General features: G+C 47.6%; 1 protein-coding gene across 1 annotated transcript in view; it reads left to right on the top strand.

Annotated features, from left to right (window-relative positions):
- Scara5 (scavenger receptor class A member 5) overlaps positions 1 to 18,316 on the top strand; it is a 105,844-nt gene that overhangs the window by 45,333 nt on the left and 42,195 nt on the right. The window contains 1 exon segment of the mRNA XM_015499437.2: positions 18,107 to 18,315. Within this exon segment, the coding sequence (XP_015354923.1) occupies positions 18,107 to 18,315 (209 nt within the window).

Raw genomic sequence — 18,316 nt, forward strand, 5'->3', positions numbered from 1 at the left:
GGCTCCACAATAACTTCATTTTTTACTTTAAGTTGACACATGATAATCGAACATTTTTATGGAGTACAGTGTGAAATTTCAACTCATGTTTGACAATTAAAGCAAGGTTTGGAGTTTGAGGTTGGCGGTCTGCTCCATATGAGTAAATGTGTGATAGAGCTGTCCTCCCAAAGCTATTGTGACCAGTTACATTGATAGAGGTGGAGTGTGTAGAATAAGGGAGGTGATGGTCCTATTCAGCTTCATGAAGGTTAAAGAATTGCTTCATGTTTGACTTTTTTTTCTTTTCAATTGTTTTTTAATTTGAAAAACATTTGAACCTGTATAGAAGTTGGAAACTCTATTGAGCACCCCTATAACCTTCACTTTGGTCCATCAGTTGGGAACATTTTGCTATATTTGTGCTCTTTCTCGTCTTCTCTTTCTCTTTCTCTTTCTCTCTCTCTCCTGGTTATAGCCTTTTAAAAAAAATTTGTGAAACCATTTGAGAGTAAGGCAGAAATCTTACCCCTAAATACTTTAGTATGTATTTATAGGAACAAAGATGTTCCCTTATATCCCAACAATATTATTGAATGGGATTATCAAATTTAGGAAATTTAACATCCATATAATATGATTCTAAATATATAGTCCATATTTAACTTTCTCCAATTGCTCCAATAATGGCCTTTAGAGGGTTATTTTTACCCTGATCAGGATTCAGCCCAGGATCACACACGTAGTTGACGCGTCTCTTTCACCATCCTCTGTCTTCTATATTTCATTTTATTTTTGCGTTCATTGGCACATTCTAGTTACATGTACTAGCTGCAGTCATTTAACATAATCATACTCTTTGGTCTTCTTTTATCTAGAATAGCTCCTAGCCTTTCTCTGCATTTTATGACACTGATATTTTTGAGAATATGGGCCAGTCAGTTGGTATACTGTCCCTCAAATTGGGTTTGTATGATTGTTTCCCCATGACTGAATGATGTAGGTTACACATTCTTGGCGGTAACTATAAATCCTGCGTAGGAAGTAAATTGTGTCAGCTTGTTCCTCTTTGGTGGTGGTAAATGGCATCCTCCAGGTTTATCTACTGAGAGGCATCTTTTATTCTCTTCATAGTTTAGGAGTGATCTGTGGGAAACACTCTGAATCTGCACAGCTGTACTTCTCCCCTTCACTCAGTGATTTTAGCATCTACAGATAATTCTTGCCTTAATTAGTTACAGCTTGAGTATCCCTTAACCAAAGTGCTTAGGACCAGAGGTATTTTATATTTCAAGTTTTTCTGAATTTTAGAATATTTGTATTGCTTCTCGGCCTTTTGGCTAAGATCAAGTGTAATTTTAGAATATTTGCCTATACATAATCAGATATCTTGGGGATGGGGCCCACGTCTAGACACAAAATTCATTTGTTTCAACTACTCCTTATACACACAGACTGAAGGTAATTTCATGCAATATTTACAGTGTACTTGTGCTTTGACTGTGACCTGTCACATGATGTAAGGGGTCAAACTTTCCACTTGTAGCTTCAGGTTGGTACTCAGAAAGCTTCATATTTGAAAGCATTTTGGACTCTGATCTAGAATCAGTGGAGTTCATGAAAAATGACTTTTATATTCTTGGTAAGGCGGGTACAGAGTTGCTTGAAAGAAAGAGACAGCAAGGCAGGCTTGAGCATTAGGGAACACGAAGGTGTTGGATAGCCTTGATTCCAGGTTAGCTGGTCCTGCCTTTCTAATCTAACTATGTCCAAGGATTGCTCTAATGCTATGCAATTCTAAAATCCATTTCCTCTGTATAGCTTTGTACACTTCACACAAAGCTGCCAGTTTTTGAAAAATTGTAAAGAAGAGATGCATGTGGTGTTTTTTTTTTTATTACAAGATGTTAAATGTTGTCATCAAAATTTTTCTCTTTTGTAGAAAAGGCTCTGGATCTATCTAGTGCCGTGTTGTGATTGATGATTGTGTCTGGAACAATTTCATATGACTCTTTTGCAATACTAAATGTTTTTACAATAGTGGAGATATCCAACCAACTTAATAATGCAAAGTACTCTTGGGACCAATTAATCCTCAGTAACTCTTACTCTTAGCATTAATAAGTTTCTAATTGAAAAAAAACTCTGCCTATTTGCGTAGAAATGCCTTTGCATTATTGTCAGAGATGATTCACATGGATGGATGGGTGGGTGGAAGTGTGGATGGATGGGTGGGTGGATACCTAGTTCTGGTTTCCTCAACAGCAGTGAGTAGTAGAAAGAATATAAACAAGGTTTCAAGAAATACGAGCACTAGCCCTGGTTCTGCCTCCAATGGTCTAGGCAACCTGGGACTTTTCAGATCATTTTTTGTCCACTTATTCACACTGAGGTCACTTTAGGCTCAAGGGTGTATGATCTTCCTGTCCTGTGACACTTCTCTTTGGAAAACAGTGACATGAGAAATTTGAGGCTCTAAACCCCATGTTCTGAGTGGGGAGACCCCATAGAGTCTGATCCAGATTCCTTACATACTATTACTGAGAATAATTTCCAACTTCCTTAAAATACTTTATGACAAGCCTAACAAGTGGAGAAAGACAGGTCTGAGAAAATCAGCCAACATTGCTCCAACCAAAGGCTGCGTGGAGCCCCTGGGGGGAGCAACGTTGAGCTGTTGGAAAACAAGCACTTATGGAACAAAGTGTCCAGAAAGATAGAAACAGAGAAACACGCTGGCTGCCCTCGCTGATTTCAGACTCCAGCCTCATGGGACTGTGGCCAGGAGGCAGCCTGGAGAAACATGGGAGGGGCTCTACCCAGCCTCGGTGGGCTCCTGCTGGAGCGAGAGGGTGAGACTGTGCTGGGTGGAGCAAAATTGAGGTGCAGAATCTGGGCTTCGATTCTGCATTTGCCGTTCACAAGGGTGTCATCCTGAACGAGCCACCGGATCTCTCTAAGCCTCATGTGTAATCTGGGTATGTGAACAATGACCTCAGAGGATCACCTGAGATAGAAGACTTGCTGCCCCCGCCCACCACCTGGCACTAGGTAGACCTCGTTAGTAGGACCTTCTTTTCTTCTTCTGTCCAGTCAGGTGGATGGACTGTTGGGTTCCTTGTCCCCTGTACCTCTACTGAACTGCACGGTCTGGACTAAGAGGGTTCTTCTGTCCAGGACTCCCTGTCCTTACCTGTAAAACAGGGAGGGACGTCCAGGTGGTCATAGGCACTCCTCAGGCCTGACAGTGCTGTTGTGTGGCCTGATTCCTGTGGCACCAGCAGTGCACTGTTGTGGGCTGAATGGGCCGTGTGTCAGTCAGCTATTTCGTCACTATGACCAAAAGACCCAATAAGAACACTGTTAGAGGAGGCAAAGTTTATTTAGTGCCAAGGTTTCAGAGGTCTCAGTCCACAGATGGCTGACTCCATACCTCTGTGTGCGAGAGGAGGCAGAACATCAGGGCAGAAGCGCATGCTGGAGGAAGGCAGCTCTGGATATGGTGATCAGGAAGCAGAGAGAGACTCCCTCACCACAGACAAAGTGTAAACCCCAAAGGCACATCTGTGTGACCCACCTCCTCCAGTCCCACCCCCACCTGTCCACAGTTACTGCCCAGTTCATCCCTATCCGGGGATTAATGTACTGACTGGTTTAAGGCTCCCATAACCCAATCCCTTCACCTCTGGACTTTCTTGCATTGTCTCATGCATGAGCTCTTGGGGACACCTCATACACAAAACATAACAGGCAGGGATAAGAGGCCCTGTTGGGAGGCATGGGAAAGGCAGAGCACGTTTGTTGGCTTGGGATTGAAAGATGCTGGATGGAGAGAGCTGTTCATGCCACAGATCCCAGCTCTGACAGAGTCTTCTGCATGAGGGTCTCTAGGGCCATGTGGTTCTCTCCCCTGTGCCTGACCTCACCCATCCGTTTGAGGGGTGGGAAGAAGGGATAGGGTATTTGAGCCAATGAAGCACAAAAAGTCTTTGTTCCACCACATTTAATTTAATTCTCTCCATCATTTGGATATCTTGCCTGCACTTTCAAAATGCTAGGCTTCCCACAGCATCTATCTCTGAGAATGCTATAAAAATGAGCAGATCTGGGTGGGTCTGATATTCTATATACTTTAAAGTGTCCAGCGTAGTGCCTGGCAATCGGTAAGAGCTGAAGTAATGAAAGTGTTCCCTCCAGGAAATATCAGAAACCCATCATCACATAAACAGAAAGAATATCTCTGCAATAAGTGTTGAAAGAATCCCATGTTTGTTTCTTAACAAAGTTTAAAGTACTCGTTTATGTCTTCAAAATACATGCTTGGTCAATTTGCTAGGTCAGTGATGCAATGGATTCCAGAAAAGAGTCTCTGTTTCATGACAAGCAGGTGCTCTGTGTGGGTAAAAAGCTGTGTATTAAGAAAGTCCAGTAAGTTGGTGTTTTTTTTTTTCTTTTCCTTTTCCAATGGAATGAAAACTTCTGGAGATAATATAACCCTGTGCTCTAAAAGCGCAGCGCTCATGTCCGTCTTTCTTGACATTATTTCATTATAGGAGGAGGCTCTATTTTATTGCAAATCAATGGGGATTTATGCTTAAATGCAGAGGAGTGCCCGGGAAAGTCAGGGAGCTGCTACTGTGGGACAGGTTCCCTTTCTCTGGTGGACTCCACTTTCCATGTGGGTTTGAGAACACACTAAATGCGCCAGGAGAGGTTTGAATTTCTTTACAGTTTTAGTGCTCAGTTAGAAGGTCATTGAGGGTCCCTTTCTAGAAACAGCTTCAAGAAAGCACCAACAGCTCCCAAGACAGTATAGAGAAGAGTCCCCAGAAGAGATTAAAAACATATGTGGTGCAAGCACACACTGTTAAGTTTACCTTCTTAAACATTTTACGTGGACAGTTCATTTGCGGTAAGTATATTTACATTGCTGTGTCCCACTAGAAGATCTGAAGTTTCTAAACTGTGAATAATCGGGTTTCTGCAAGTCATTGTCCAAGGGCAGCCCCAGCGATTTGAAGACATGCTTGGTCCTGGGAGCACCAGATGGTCTGGCTCCATGGGACTCAGAATGGTCACCTCCTAGGCTCTTGTGAGTTGGCTGCATCCATTAGCCTGATGGTATGACCATAGCTTGCAAATTGGCACCCACCTTTACTGTGCACCCCAACTTCTTTCCAGTCCAATAAGAGCCATCATTAGCCACTTATTTGGGGCGGAATTTTGTCTCCCCAAAATTTATTTATTGAACTCCTAATTCTCAGTTGCACAGAATGTGATATATTTGGGGAGAAAGGGTCTTTGTTTTTGCCATACCAAGGATTGAACTCAGGGCAAGTGCTCTACCACTAAGCTACATCCCCAGCCCTGGTGATAGGGTCTTTAAAAGGATGATTAGACTGAAATGAGGCCATTAAGATGAGCCTTAATCCAATGTGACTGATGTCCTTATAAAAAGAGGAAGTTTGGATATACAGAGAGATCCTGGGCACACATGTGCGCAGAGGGAACACCACATGAGGACACAGAGAAGGCCATCTTTGAGCCACTGAGTGGAGCCCAGAAGAAGCAAGTCTAACAATACCTTGATCTTGACATCTAGCCTTCAGCCCTGTGAGAACATAAATGTCTGCTGCTGAAACCACCCAGGCTGTGGTGACCTGTCATGGCGGCCCTAGCAGACTAATACACCACTTATTTGGCATTTTAAAATATATACCCACGTGTAGGATGGTCTTAGACCTGCCTCTTCCTGAATAACTCATCTGAGGTGAATTCATTGTGCCACGGAGTACCCTGAGCAGTAATCTTGTGACAACTCCAGACCAGGACGTCACACCACTTGGTTTCTGTGATGTGGTTTTGGTCTCCCCAACCTCCACCCTGGGAAGCCACATGGAGGCCAGTGGGAAAGTTCTGGGGAAGTTGCATCAGACCTCCTGGCCCCGGAGCATCTAGGGCATATTCCTAATTATAAAATCTGACATAACTTCATTGAATTTTCATTCTCAGCTCTTCAGTGTGGGGACAGTAATGCCTACCTCCTGGGCGTCTGAGGGTTTCAGGGGATGAGGTGTACAGAGTATCTGAGGAGCAGAAGGGAGTTCCATTAGTGGGAGCTGACAGATGATGGATCCAGCACTCTCTTTCAGTCTGCTTATGTATGCAAAATACCGCATTTGTCCCCTTTAGTTGAAGTGGCCTCTTACCTTCAGCTAGGGACTTCACATCTGCTAAGGACATGTTGAATTTTGATTTTGTCATGTACAGTGTTACTCTTGCCAGCTTTGCAACTGCTATTGGTCATCCATAGGCATAGTGACCCTGCAGAGCTGAGGAATGGCACAGGGTACACTGTCATTCAATAGTCCTCAAGTCTTCCTCTTTCTTACCTCTAATGCCAAGAGGCCACTGAGTCCTATCTATTTTATTTCTGTCCTGTCTTGTGTCCGTCCCCCTCTTCATCTTAATAGGCCTGGGCACAGTTCAGGGCCCTCTCTCTCAATGGGACCATGGCCGCCTCGCCCACTTTTCATTTTCAAGTTCTTATTCCTTTCCAGTACGTTCTTCACACCTCTGATGGAAGCATCTTATGAAAATGCAGAAAGCACCCCACCCTCGCAGACACCACGAAGGTCTACTAACTGTGCTAGTAGTGTTCAACTTCTTTACGTCATCTCAAAGTTGGATCTTGCTTTTGCTTTTACCCAATGAACATTTTTAAACAAAATAATAGGTAAGCTGCATGTGGTGCATGCCTCTAATCCCTGCGGCTCAGGAAACCGAGGCAGGAGGATCTCGAGTTCAAAGCCAGCCTTAGCAAGTGAGGCGCTAAGCAACTCAGTGAGACCCTGTCTCTAAATAAAATACAACCTAGGGCTGGGGATGGGGCTCAGGGTGGAGTGCCCTTGAGTTCAATCCTGGTACCAAAAAAACAAAAACAAACAAAAAACAAAACAATGGGTAGATTCTTTCTTTTGGTGTAAATTTCCCCAAATAAACTGCATGAATGAAAGAGTTTGTATTTTGAACTTCTCCATATTCATCATCTTCCGGATCCGTAGAGTGAGTTGGGTCCCCACATACACAGATCAAATGCCTTAATGAGCAGCCCAAGTTCACACTCTCTGTGGTTTCTTGGGACAATGGGGAATCAAGACGTCAAGAAGCCAAGAGCAAGGAAGACAGGCAGCAGCCGGCCAGGTTCTGTGGAGGGAGGAAGGAGGGCCTCTCGTCTCAGCCTGGGAAGTCTGTGGACTCAGAGCCTGAGCCAGGGTGATTGTGGTAGGGAGCTGTGGGAGGTACCTGAGCCAGGCAGCTGATTGTGAGGAGATGGCGAGGAGCAGAACGAGGGATCCGGGGATCTGGAAATTGGGAAGGAGGAAGGCAAGGCAAGCACGTGGCCTTGAGTTGGTCTCCGTTGAGTAAATGGGGCTCCCTCCCCTGCCAGCAAGGGAACCATTGCAAGAGCCTCCATGGGTCTTCCAGGCAGTGCTTGTCCTCCAGCTCCTGCCTCCATTGGTCAGGGTTTCCCCAAGGGTCAAGGCCACGCATGTGTGAGTGTCAGTTCATTCCTGTGACTCTGGGAGGTCGTGCGCCATGTGCAGAAAGTAAGAGATGGCACTGTGGCTGGGCTGATGCTGCCAGGTTGCTCCTACGGGGACACGGTTGCCACAGCCACCGGCCACAGATGGAGCAAGAGGTAGCTGAGAGGACCCCAGGCACAGCCCAAGACCTGCCAACACACCTCCTCCAGCCCACCCCTGTCTTTTTCTAGCAGGAGACAAAGCTTCTTCTGAGATTCATGACACTGCATTTTCCCTCACTTAGGCATTTGGCAACTATTTACTGAGGTCTGAGGTCGTATGTCAGGCACTAGGTAATCTAGATAGAAAGCCCTATTGAATTGCATTTAGGAATTCGCAGAGAATCATTTGCTTTCCTATTGGGTGCACACATCTTCTGAAACCCTGGGTTTTTGGCCGTTGCTAGTCATGGTGTGAGACCTTAGAGCTGCCCACATGGGAATCTGGGGATAATCTCTTCGGGAGGTTTTGATTTATAATTCATCTCAGATCCCACTTTCACAGTAATCAGCAGGAGGTTATCAGAGACTCTGTGTGCTGAGGCCACCAGTGGGGAACCTTGGTGCCAAGTCACAGAGTGTCCAGCCCCACCCCAGGGACGGTAATAAACACACTGGTGGAGTTTTCTTCCTTTGAAGTTCTGACAGGCCGTCCTCACATGGGTATCTGTGACTGCCAGCATGTGTCGGGCCTCCTTCAGTTCCTGCTCATGCTCACCATTGTGCCAGGGACAGTCTCTATCTGTAGATGATGGCTGTCTGGTATGAGGCCAACCTACCACTCCAGTGAGGCAGATGCCCTCCTTCTTTGCTCATTTGTTGGACCTGAAATTGACCATCTTTTCTTGCTCACTTAGAGCCCCACCAGTTTCTGAATGGACAGAGGCCAGCACAGGTAGGACACTGAGCCGACGCAGACTACCTGTGGCCATCCAGGTGCCACTGCATCAAAGTGCATGGGCCAACTGTGCAAAGACATAGCCTGCCTGGCTTCTTTGCCAAAGGGGCTGCGTAGCTCTGAGCTGTAGCAGAAGCTCCACACTCCGTCCTATTTCATGCAGGGGCTGGTGGGGCCCAGGCAGGAAGGAGAATTTGACCTCTAGCTTGTAAATATTTACCCTGTGTATCCTGCTGAGCTAGAAACCAGGCATGTGGTAGTTAAAATAATAAAAATAGGTTCACCCCCAAATTACTGATCTGCTGCGTTTCTCCTGGGTCCTAATGACTGTAGACGCTGCTGCTGAGCATGAGCCACCCACTGAGACCATCATTCTCTTCTCTTAGTAAGCCTCCTCTTATCATTTCTCCATCACCACTGAGCAGCCTGGTTTGGGGTGCTGTGGCTTCTTCTACTTTAATGACACTAGTGTCCTCCTCAGGCCTGTGTTTGATGCCAAGGAAACTTCTAAGCCCTGGATATTGCATTGGTTTCCTGGGGGCTGTCACCAATAACTAAACACTCCAATGGGTCACATGGTTCTGCCTGAACAAAAGGTGGTTCTCCAAGATGTCGACAGACTGGCAGAAAGATCTTCCCTTTCCTTCTGTCAGGAGACTTCCATGAGATGCCCACTGGGCCCTGGTCAGCTTCATCAGGGCTTGCAGAGAAGCCATGGGGCGGGGTTATGTAGCCTCTAGTGAACTGGACATTTCTCCATTTTACAGAAGAACAGATTGACTGAGGCCAGGAGGTGTGAGTGACCCACCTAAGGCACACCTCCTGGCCTTGCTCCTGGGGCTCACACCACTGCCCTCCTCTGGAAGTTTCACTAAGGAATCACCAATTCAAGGAAAGCTTCCAGAGAAGATGAATCCATGACCCCACCACAGCCAGGTGACCTCAGGAATCCTCTGCTGAAGAATTCACCTCAGGCCAGGATTCCATTCTACAATCAGTGTGTCTGCACCGTGTCCACCCACACTGGGGACACATACTGTGCAGGCTGGTGGAGAGCAGACAGCCTGCTCTCTACCTGCCAGTCCTGCTCGGGATGCCCCAGCGCTCAGAGGCACGTGGCAGCACATCACAAGTGGGGAAGAGGCTCTGAGTTGGGCCCATTCTGGTTCTGAACTGGCACTGTGAGTGGCTAAGAGGAGCAGAGCCAGCTGCCCTGGTGGAAACCAGAGCTCCCTGGGTGGACTTGGGCCACCTTTGCCTAGAGAACAGCCCATGAGGTGGGCTACTCCCTTCCCTCCTGCTGTGCCCCAGCCCCCACTCACCCCTCCCTCCCCCTCAGGAGGTCCCTGGGCCACCTGGTCCTCTGAGCCCTTGGAGGCCCCAGGCCCTGCCCAGCAGCCAGCTCCTCTCAGCACCAGCAGCCCTGGGTCCTCCTCCCTGTCCAGGAGCCTGCACTCAACCTGTCCATATGGGCACAGCTGAGGATCAGTGCCCCTGCCCAGAGAGCCCCTGAGGGTCCTCCATTGTTGGCTGTACATTCCACAGCCAATATTAACATCAACTCAAACAAAAGAAAGGAAACTTCTCCAACAGCCCACAACCTCCAGCAGAGCACACTGGTTTTCTTTCCATTTTCTCTCTCCAGCTCCATCCATTTGCAGGCCCAGGCTTTGCAGTTTGATTCTGTCATATCTCCCCATCTAATGTTATTATTTCACAAGTGTTTTCCACCCTTCTCCCTGCCTTTTGTGTAATTATGATTTTGATGACTGCATCAGAGTTTCTCAAGGGAGCTCTGAGAAAAGACAATTCTTCCTCAGACTTCACTCCGCAGTCAATACAGAAGACTCACGTGACCATGGGCGGCAGTGGGGCTCCTCCACACACAGACCAAACAACTGTCAGTTCTGCAGTGGGCAGCAGTGGTGTGCTCACTACTTCAATTCTGACCCCATCAGCCTGGAGCCCGAGACCACACAGGTGGAGGGCTCAGTCCTCCAGAAAGACCCTATATTCTTTGTCAGCCTCAGGGCCTAGTGGGTTTCACTGTTTCTAACTCATCAGCAGTAAGTTAGGGTTCCCATGAACCCCCACCTTTGGTGCAAAGAATTTGCTGGAGTCATTCATAAAACCAGAGAAATACTAAGTTTGCTGGTTTATTATGTGGAATATAACCAAGGTAGAGATGAGGGATGCTCAAGGTGACAAAGGTGGCAGGTGGCTCAGGGCTCACAGGCCTTCGGGTACATTCCCCTTGGAGCCTCCATGTGTTCAGCTCTCTAGAGGTAACCCGAATCTGGTCTTTTGGGGTTCTTAGGAAAGCTTCATTATGTAGGCATGATCAATAAGTCATTGACCATTGATAATCAACTTAACCTCCAGTTGATCACCAAGGGGGAGTTTGGGGACTGGGCCTGAAAGTCCCAAACCTCTAATCCTGGCTTGGTCTTTCCAGTGACCAAGCCCTGCTCCTGAAGCAATCTAGGGGCTGCCAGCACCAGTCATCTTAGTAGCACACAAGAAGATGTTTATCACCTTGGAAACTGCAAGGATTTCTCAGTTCAATGCCAGGAAACAGGGTGAAGATCAAATACGTATTTCACAATACCACAGGGACACATTGTAATTTACCCATTCTTTTTGCTGGTGAATCTCTTTTCAACCATGGTAAATAAATGCACAAAGCTTTCCCCATCTTTTGAAAATTTTCCTAACAATAAATTCCCAGAAGTTGGATTAGTAGGTCAAAAGGTGTGGACATTTTTATGGCTCTTAAAAATTCCAGCCAAATTGCTTCTCCAAAGTTACACTAATTTATATTTACGTTATGGATTTTAAGATGTTTCCCACACTCAGGAATCTGCCTGTTCTGACCACTTCTCACCACCTACCCTCTTAGAAGGGTGGAATACATCTGCTGATGGAAGGATTGTTCTCTGTACCCGCAGTGGGCAGCAGAAACCCATGCTCCTATGGCTCCAGCTAACCGGGGATGCTAAAGGACCCTGTTGTGACTGAAAGTTTGTGCCCTACCCCCGCCCACGCAAATTCAAATGTTGAAGCCCTAACCCTTAATGCGATATATTTGGAGTCTGAGCCTTTAAGGAAATATTTAAGGTTAAATGAAATAATAAAGGTGGCCCAGTCCCATAGGACCAGTGTCCTTACAAAAAAAATGGAAGAGACATCAAGAGAAAAGGCCATGTGAGGACACAACAAGATGATGTCCCTCTGCAAGCCAAGAGCAGAGGCCTCAGAGAAACCAACCCTGGTGGCACCCTTGATCTTGGATGTCCAGACACCAGTTTAGGCTGCCCATTCTGGGGTCTTCTGTTACGCAGCCAGAGCTGACTTCTACAGTCCTGCAGGATCCTCCTAGTCACGGCCGAAGTCTGGGCCCCAGAGTGACACTGGCTAGTTTTCCAGCTTCATAATTTTCAAGGCCCAATATACAACAAAAATGCTGGGTTCTTTCTCCAAAAAGCATTAGAAAGCTGTCCTGTGCTGCCGTGCTCTCTTGACTGTCACAGTGGTTTTATTTGCTGTTTGTGTTGGGCATCCACAAAAACAGGGACTTGTGAGCCAGTGCAGACCCTCGTGGGACCTGGGCCCCCACCTGTGCCTCCTCATGTGACTGTCTCCAGTGGAGGCAGAGTGGAGGGAGCAGGTGGAGATGGGAAGGCAAGACCCATTCCCAAGGGTGAGGGGTCGGGGGTCTGCTCATGAGCTGAGGATCCATCATCCCCTGGGAAAACACAAATTCAAAGATCAATTTATGACCCGTTCTGGGAGAGGGACTGGACGCACACCAGGAGTGCTAGCCTGGGTTTTCTCCTACCTCTTGGGTCAGGAGGGTCCTAATTGAAATGTTCATCATGTTAGGTGCCAGAGTTCTACTGATAACCATTTTGTTACAAAGTCTGAAAGAATATTATGTTCTGCATTTAAATGAATTTTCCGTTCAGGTCTCAGGGATCCAGGCCTCAAGTAACTCAACCCAGTTTTGCAGATCACCTGAAAGCAGGTCCCCTTTCATTCCTTGACCCTCCTATTGACAGGCTGGCTTTGCAGATGCATTTCAGCCCCTGGTCCTTAATAAATGCTCTGTGAATTCTGATACCCTCCTTTCTTCCTTCTGTGTCATGGGCCTGAAGATGAAGCAGGACTTGCCCTGGGGCCTTGGAAGATGTGTGGACTTGGAGCCACTTCTACTGGTGGGATGGCCTTGAATGGGTGACCAAATCACCCTAGTTTGGGTTTTTGTCTGTAAAATGGTGACACTATCTGCCCCAGGGGTGGGAGGCCCACTGGAGATCACAGGGCGTTTGGCAGTGTGCACTTGAGCAGCGCTCCCCAAGAAAAGAAGGGGAGATCTGATGCTGTTGTGAGCAAGGGAGGAAGGCCGTGGGCAACAGGGACTGCGGAGCCCAGTAGCTGAGCTGCCCCTGCTATTCGGGAGCTGCTTCCTGTGCTAATAGGCATGATGATTTCTACTTCCTGAGGTTGTTAGGAAGGATAAAGGAAGCAACTTCTTTTAAGAAATAGGGGCTCAGTTTGGCATACAGTAGATGCTTAATCGAATCTCCTTTCCTGCTTTCCCTGCTGGAGTTCAGCATACACGGTGACTGACTCCCTCTGCCGCAGGTTCAAAGGACAGAGCACTAGAATATGGGACAGATGGCCTAAATCCGTCCTTATTTTACGCTTCAGGCAACCTCTTATTGTTCTGGGCCTCCATTTTCTGGTCCTTAAATGAGATTATGAATCTTCTCCCTCCCTATTTTCCGAGAGTAGTTAGGTTGGAATTAAATGGATGTGGAGTTCTATACAGTGACCCAGGGTTGTTAACACCAGTGCCCAAGGTTAAGTCACTAAACATCAGAGGGAAAGCTTGGCCTTCTTCCCACCCCAGACAGACGTGCCTAGCTGGAATGATAGGTGTGCCTGGTGTGTTTGGGGAAAACAGCGGGCTGGTCAGCTCACATCTGGAGCCCCCTGACTTAGCCTGAAGATGACTTTTTATGAACACGAAGGACAATTGTGAAGAGGGGGCAGACAGAGGGTTGGGGTGTGGACAGCAAAGCGAGGCAGAGCCAGCAAGAAGATTGCAGGAGACATGCATGCGCAAGCCTCCTAGCCCAGCAGAGGCCTGAGGTAGTCATTCAGACACTGATCATACATCATTAGGATCCAGCAATCAAAACTGAGCCAGAAACTGAAATTGAATCTCTATGTGATTCCTACCAAGCAGCCAGAGTCCAGCCTGGGCATATGAGCGGGGAGCTCACTACCTTCAAAACACGTTCCACATTTGAGTCTCTGACTGGCACCAAGTCTTCTCTACTCTCCATGTTTTCAGGAGTATGGCAAAGACATTCAGGCTGGGGATTCTGGAACTCAACTTCCAGGACCCTAAGTCAGTCTCCCCTGTCTCTCCTAGCCATGTGGCTTAGTGAGTTACTTAGCCTCTGCATGCTTCAATGTCCTTGTTTGGAATAGAGGATGCTAAACGTACTCGGGGGCTTCATACTTATCTCCCAGGGTAGTTTGGAGAGGTAGTGTGCTAATGTGGAAAGCCCTGAGAACAGTGCTTGGCATACAGTAAATGATCCGGAAATGCCAGCTATTATTGTAGTCGATGATTGATTTTCCTGTTTGTGAAAGTATAAAAGTTGAAGAATATTTAAAACACATTAAAAGTAGATACACCAGGCACAGAGATAAATGAACTGTTTGCACAAACACGAATTAAAAGAGTCACACTCAAGTAAGAATTGTTCTCTGTTGAGGACAGCAAACATCTGGAAGGAATTACGGGGGGAAGAGGGTGGGTGGTGGTGGAGTGTGAGCAGAGAACACTCGGTGACTGTTGGAAGGAGATAATTCACTCTGGAGTGTGAGGCCAGGCCAGGCTTAGACAGCACGAGCAGATGCCCAAAGGGTATTCACCTCCTAGATGATGTTCCCATTACCCTTGGCTCCTAAACTGTGTGCATCATTCCTAGGAGGGAAGGCATCGCCTTGACAAGATCACTTCTGAAATTCAATTCGTACTAACAACAAGGTCCCATTTTATATCTATGAAATTAACAATTTGAAAATTGTAATACACTGTGCAATGAAGTTGACACAATTAAAAGTCTAAAATATACATATCAATTCATATAATTTGGGGAAGTCATTTAGCTGTGATTTTTTTTAAATTTTTTTTTAATACTTATTTATTAGTTTTCGGCGGACACAACATCTTTGTTTGTATGTGGTGCTGAGGATCGAACCCGGGCCGCACGCACACCAGGCGAGCGCGATACAGCTTGAGCCACATCCCAGCCCCTAGCTGTGATTTTTAAGTCATAAAAATATCCATGCCTTTTGACCAATTTCTGGGGATTTATTGCTAGGAAAATTTTTTTAAAAAAAAGAGAAAACATTTTAGCATTTATTTACCATGATTGAAAAAAAAAAAAAAAGATTACCCAGAAATAAAATGGGCAAATTACAGTGTGTTCCCTTCAGGGACTCTTATGCAAAATCATAATTACACAAAAGACAGAGAGAAGAGTGGAAAACACTTGTGAAATAATAACATTAGATGGGGAGATATGACAGAATCAAACTGCAAAGCCTGGGCCTGCAAATGGATGGAGCTGGAGAGAGAAAATGGAAAGAAAACCAGTGTGCTCTGCTGGAGGTTGTGGGCTGTTGGAGAAGTTTCCTTTCTTTTGTTTGAGTTGATGTTAATATTGGCTGTGGAATGTACAGCCAACAATGGAGGACCCTCAGGGGCTCTCTGGGCAGGGGCACTGATCCTCAGCTGTGCCCATATGGACAGGTTGAGTGCAGGCTCCTGGACAGGGAGGAGGACCCAGGGCTGCTGGTGCTGAGAGGAGCTGGCTGCTGGGCAGGGCCTGGGGCCTCCAAGGGCTCAGAGGACCAGGTGGCCCAGGGACCTCCTGAGGGGGAGGGAGGGGTGAGTGGGGGCTGGGGCACAGCAGGAGGGAAGGGAGTAGCCCACCTCATGGGCTGTTCTCTAGGCAAAGGTGGCCCAAGTCCACCCAGGGAGCTCTGGTTTCCACCAGGGCAGCTGGCTCTGCTCCTCTTAGCCACTCACAGTGCCAGTTCAGAACCAGAATGGGCCCAACTCAGAGCCTCTTCCCCACTTGTGATGTGCTGCCACGTGCCTCTGAGCGCTGGGGCATCCCGAGCAGGACTGGCAGGTAGAGAGCAGGCTGTCTGCTCTCCACCAGCCTGCACAGTATGTGTCCCCAGTGTGGGTGGACACGGTGCAGACACACTGATTGTAGAATGGAATCCTGGCCTGAGGTGAATTCTTCAGCAGAGGATTCCTGAGGTCACCTGGCTGTGGTGGGGTCATGGATTCATCTTCTCTGGAAGCTTTCCTTGAATTGGTGATTCCTTAGTGAAACTTCCAGAGGAGGGCAGTGGTGTGAGCCCCAGGAGCAAGGCCAGGAGGTGTGCCTTAGGTGGGTCACTCACACCTCCTGGCCTCAGTCAATCTGTTCTTCTGTAAAATGGAGAAATGTCCAGTTCACTAGAGGCTACATAACCCCGCCCCATGGCTTCTCTGCAAGCCCTGATGAAGCTGACCAGGGCCCAGTGGGCATCTCATGGAAGTCTCCTGACAGAAGGAAAGGGAAGATCTTTCTGCCAGTCTGTCGACATCTTGGAGAACCACCTCTTGATCGAGAAGCACCTTCTAGGGGATGCCAACAAACTAATCTGTGTATAGAAGAGGGCAGCCCGGATGTTTGGAGGCTAGAACTAGACTTGAAAGAATAAAGGAACTGCAGACTTTAAACCAGAAAAGTTACCACGTAGCAAGGATACAAGTATCTTTGAAATCCTAAAGCGCTGTCTTGTGAGAAAATTAAAAATTTTCCCCAGTCCTATACTCCACCAAAGAGCAGGATCAGTGGATAGTAACTCCAGGGAGGCAAAAAATCAAGTCTGAACAGAATGCAAAATGTTCTAAGAGAACTAGCTGAAAGTCAAGAGATGAGTATAAGCAAAGGTTGGGTGACCACTTGGCTCTCTGACCTTCTTGGGTGAAAGTGCTGGGCTGGGGGGAATTTGAGACAGACTCCAACTTCTCCAGCCTTCTGCACCTCTGAACTTAATCTGAGGTGACATACCTCCTCCAGGGTGGCCACCACACAGTGTGCTTCCAGAAGCATCACTGAAGGATTGCAGTAGCAGATGTGCACGTGGTCCAAGAAACCTCGCACCTATTTCCCCCTTCCCAGTGTGAAGTTCTGGAAGGGAACTTACTTTGAACTTTCTCATTGTTTGAACAAGATTTGTATCAAGTTCAGGGTTCTCTCATTTCCAAGATTTACAAGGCAGAATTCTCCTTGTGCCTCATCTTCTCCCACCTCCTACTCTGTCCCTCCCCTGCTCCTGGTTTCCTTTTCCTCCCGTGCAGAGCAGAGCGGGGAGACAAGCATATCTAGACACCCCAGGCAGCAGCACACCTGGCTCAGTGCAGTCCATGAACCCCCAAGAGACACAGAGATGCCAGAGTCTAGCAATAAGGTCCCTTCTCTCCGTATCACCAAAGAGCTGTTTATAACCAAGAAAAGGGACCCCAAGGAAAGGATGAGGAGTCCCCAGGATGGCTTGTTTGCCAACAAGAGGAAGAGGACACCTAGAGGAAGGACGGAGGAGGCAGAGAGGGACAGTATAGAGATCGAAGAGCAGGTTTCCCTGGCCCAGAGGGGCCATTGCTGCAGCAGGAGGAAATGGGACCTTGAACTAAGGAGGCCCAGGCTCCAGAGAGACCCTCTGGGTTAGGATTTGCTTTATTTCCGTGCACAGCCTTCACTGGTCTCACAGTGAAAGAGATAAGTGCACTGGCTCCGTCCACTTTAGGCTGCTGCCTTAGCGTGGGTACTTTACAAACAACAGAAATGTGGTGCTCACAGACCTGGAAGCTGGGAAGTACAAAGTCAGGGCACCAGTAGATTCAGGGTCTGGTGAGGCCCTGTTTCACCAGGTGTCATAGATGACACCTCCCGTGTGTCCCTACATGGCAGAAACAGCAAACAGTTCCCTTGCACCTCTTTTACAAGGTCATAATCTCTTTCCTGAGGGCTCTGACTGCAGGGTTTAGCTGCCTGCTCAAGTCCCCACCTCTTAATATTATCACTTTGGCAATTAAGTGATTTGGGGGCGGGGCAGGGTGGGGATCACACCTTTGGAGATTTCTGCCTCCTAAAGTTAAGGGGATCACAACGCCCAATATTAAATGGAACTGCACAAAACTGCGCTTACACAACCACTTTTCAATGCACAACAGCAGTTTCTTATGGGTCTTCTTGACGTCAGCAGGATGTTTAGCTCAGCCGGGCAGTTCACCTGCACCTCTAAGCTACTCAAGATCCTTTAAGTTTCAGAGCCCAGGTCACGTCCCAGACCAATTAAATCGCCATCTCTGCAGTTGGGACACCTAGCTAGGTGATTCTAAGGTGTGAGCTCGTTTGGGATCATTGAGCTTCGTTAGCCCAGCGCTCCGCTTTTCCGTCTCCTGTCTCTTACTGAGCATCTACGGCGGCATGCCAGGCTTGCCTCCTGTCGCCTGAACCCTCTTCCCCAGCAGCGCTCACCTCTCCTCTCCTCCTCCGCAGTGTCCAGGCCCCGCAGCTCCCCGGACGACCTGAAGGCGCTGACTCGCAATGTGAACCGGCTGAATGAGACCTTCCGGGACTTGCAGTTGCGGCTGCTGCAGGCTCCGCTGCAGGCGGACCTGACGGAGCAGGTGTGGAAGGTGCAGGACGCGCTGCAGAACCACTCGGACTCGCTGCTGGCGCTGGCGGGCGCCGTGCAGAGGCTGGAGG

The sequence above is a fragment of the Marmota marmota genome, unplaced genomic scaffold (genome assembly GCF_001458135.2).
Source record: "Marmota marmota marmota unplaced genomic scaffold, marMar, whole genome shotgun sequence".
NCBI classification, from domain to species: domain Eukaryota; kingdom Metazoa; phylum Chordata; class Mammalia; order Rodentia; family Sciuridae; genus Marmota; species Marmota marmota.